Source organism: Phalaenopsis equestris, unplaced genomic scaffold, assembly GCF_001263595.1.
Source record: "Phalaenopsis equestris unplaced genomic scaffold, ASM126359v1 Scaffold000540, whole genome shotgun sequence".
Lineage (NCBI taxonomy): Eukaryota > Viridiplantae > Streptophyta > Magnoliopsida > Asparagales > Orchidaceae > Phalaenopsis > Phalaenopsis equestris.
Window position 1 is genome coordinate 1878331 of NW_018164980.1, and position 2076 is coordinate 1880406.

Here is a 2076-nt window from a genome sequence, read left to right on the forward strand (position 1 = left end):
ATAGGATAGATTGACACACAAGACAACCACATCATAAGAAAGTCCATGGAAGCTGGCAATCAACCTTTTGGTAAATGAGACTCGAGGAAAGACTCGGTTCTTTAGTTCCTTCAATCATCCCATATACGCCCAGAGCCTTCTTATCAGGGATTTATAGATAAACAATTCACAATAAATCTTATTAATCCCTCTGGCTCTTTTTATTGAGAAGTGAACTTTCTATCTAGTTACAGCGATTGACCACCTGCTCTATAGCCTAGCATCACATGAGCAACAAGAGCTCTATACCAGGGCTGGCAGTCGACGATCAAACTAGATTATAGGATCGATAAAGTCTAATCATATGAGTCAGTCCCGCCGACCATAAAACCAAATGTTGGCAGTGAACCTCAACTCAAAACAGCCAACCAAGCAGACCCTACCGAATTGAGGCCGTCCAAGACTAACCGATCAAGCCAGAAGATAGTCGGTCCATAGGCACATACAGGTAATGCTTTCATTAAAGCAAGTGTAAAGATGTAACTTTATTTAACATACCCTATCCCCTGTAAACATATGATTACTTTATGGGAAAGACAAGAGGCTTCTGTTCATCTCCCTTCTAGCATCTTACGCTCTAACCAATTCGGTGTGATTCACGAAGAGATCAGGATTCAACAAATCTGCTTCTTTTCCAATTTTCAAAATGAAGGAAGAGAAAATGATTAAAACACCAAACGACGAATACAGGAAACCTCTGTAAATTGTTATTTACGATCTTTAGCTTGAAAAGTAAACAAAACAACGAATTGATTGTATTGTATCCTATCAAAACAATACAATTCAAACAAATCCATAAAATAAAATGAACATTTTGCTGTATATTTTCTATAAATCATGGCCTGGAACAATTCCCACCGAATCCTTCGGTGATGCTGCGGATCGCTGGATTGTACTGAATAAAACCGAAAAAACCCTGTCTTTGATAAGGCAATGGCGTCTTCTTTCTCTGTCCCTCCGCCGCCACTCTGTTCGCCGTATAATGCTTCTCATGGGCAGAAGCCACCTGCCGCCGGCCGCCTCTTCTCACCCCCGCACCATTAACGCTTTCTTCTTTTCCTCCTCTTTTGCCATTTGCGGCTGATGATGAAGAAGAAGATCCATTGGAAGAGAATAATGAAGAAAACAGAGTACGATTGCGTAACGGATCTCTGCTTTCTCTTCCCGTCGCTCTTCCCTCCGACGCGCTTCGGAACAGAAGCAAATCCATCAGCCGCCATTTCCTGCCTCCGCTATCGCTCTTCGGGAGGAGAGTTGAAGCTTCAGCTTGGTTCTGATCTCTTAACGGAGAAAGAGATCTAGAAACTCTGGCTCTGTTTTCATATGCAGTGGTACTAATAAAAGAGCCTCTTTTCCTACCCCTCTCGGCTGGGAGAGGAGAAAGATGGAGGGGACGGATTCTTCCGTTGTCGAAAAGTTCGTCGGCGGTAGAGATTTCCGGCAATGGGTTGGTGGCGGAGAGCCGGCCAGAATCGAAGGCGAATTCGTTGTCATGGTAGGTGGAGAAAGTGGAGAAGATGGAGGCGGCACGGTTTGGGCTGGTGGGAGCGCTGGTGTAATGGAAGGAGTGGTTGAAGGGTTCGCCGAAACGGCGAGGACTTGATGGGGCGGTGGCGGAGATGCCGAAGTGAAAGTCCGGTGAAGTTGGAGTCGGCGGCATGGCTACTTCCATGGCTGCTTGCTGGTCCTTTCAAGTTGGTTGAGGTGAGGGGAGGAGAGGTTTATAGGGGAATGGGAAGGAAGGTGGGCGGAAGGTTAGTGAAAGAGAAGATTGACTGAACGGAGAGAGGAGAAGTGAGGGGAGGGAATGGGAAAAGGAAGCAATTTGTGGATTTTCATTGGTTTATTTATAAAATATGTGGTGGGCATTAAAGAAATTAGAAGGATCTATGTGGATTCTTAATTGCCAATAGATGCATGAGTTACATGTGTGGTTGTTGGCGGATTTCGTTGCTTTTATTCAGGGGAATTTACGTGCATACCATGCAATCCCATGTATTTATATATCACAATTTTATTATTTTACATTTATACCAC

The 2076-nt window shown here is 44.3% G+C and overlaps 1 protein-coding gene across 1 annotated transcript; it reads right to left on the reverse strand.

Moving 5' to 3' along the window:
• Window positions 1-835: 835 nt before the first annotated feature.
• Window positions 836-1843, reverse strand: LOC110028969. Its single transcript, XM_020731052.1, has one exon. The coding sequence runs from the start codon at window positions 1709-1711 to the stop codon at window positions 875-877; it is 837 nt and encodes a 278-aa protein (XP_020586711.1). The 5' UTR covers window positions 1712-1843; the 3' UTR covers window positions 836-874.
• Between the last annotated feature and the right edge of the window lie 233 nt (window positions 1844-2076).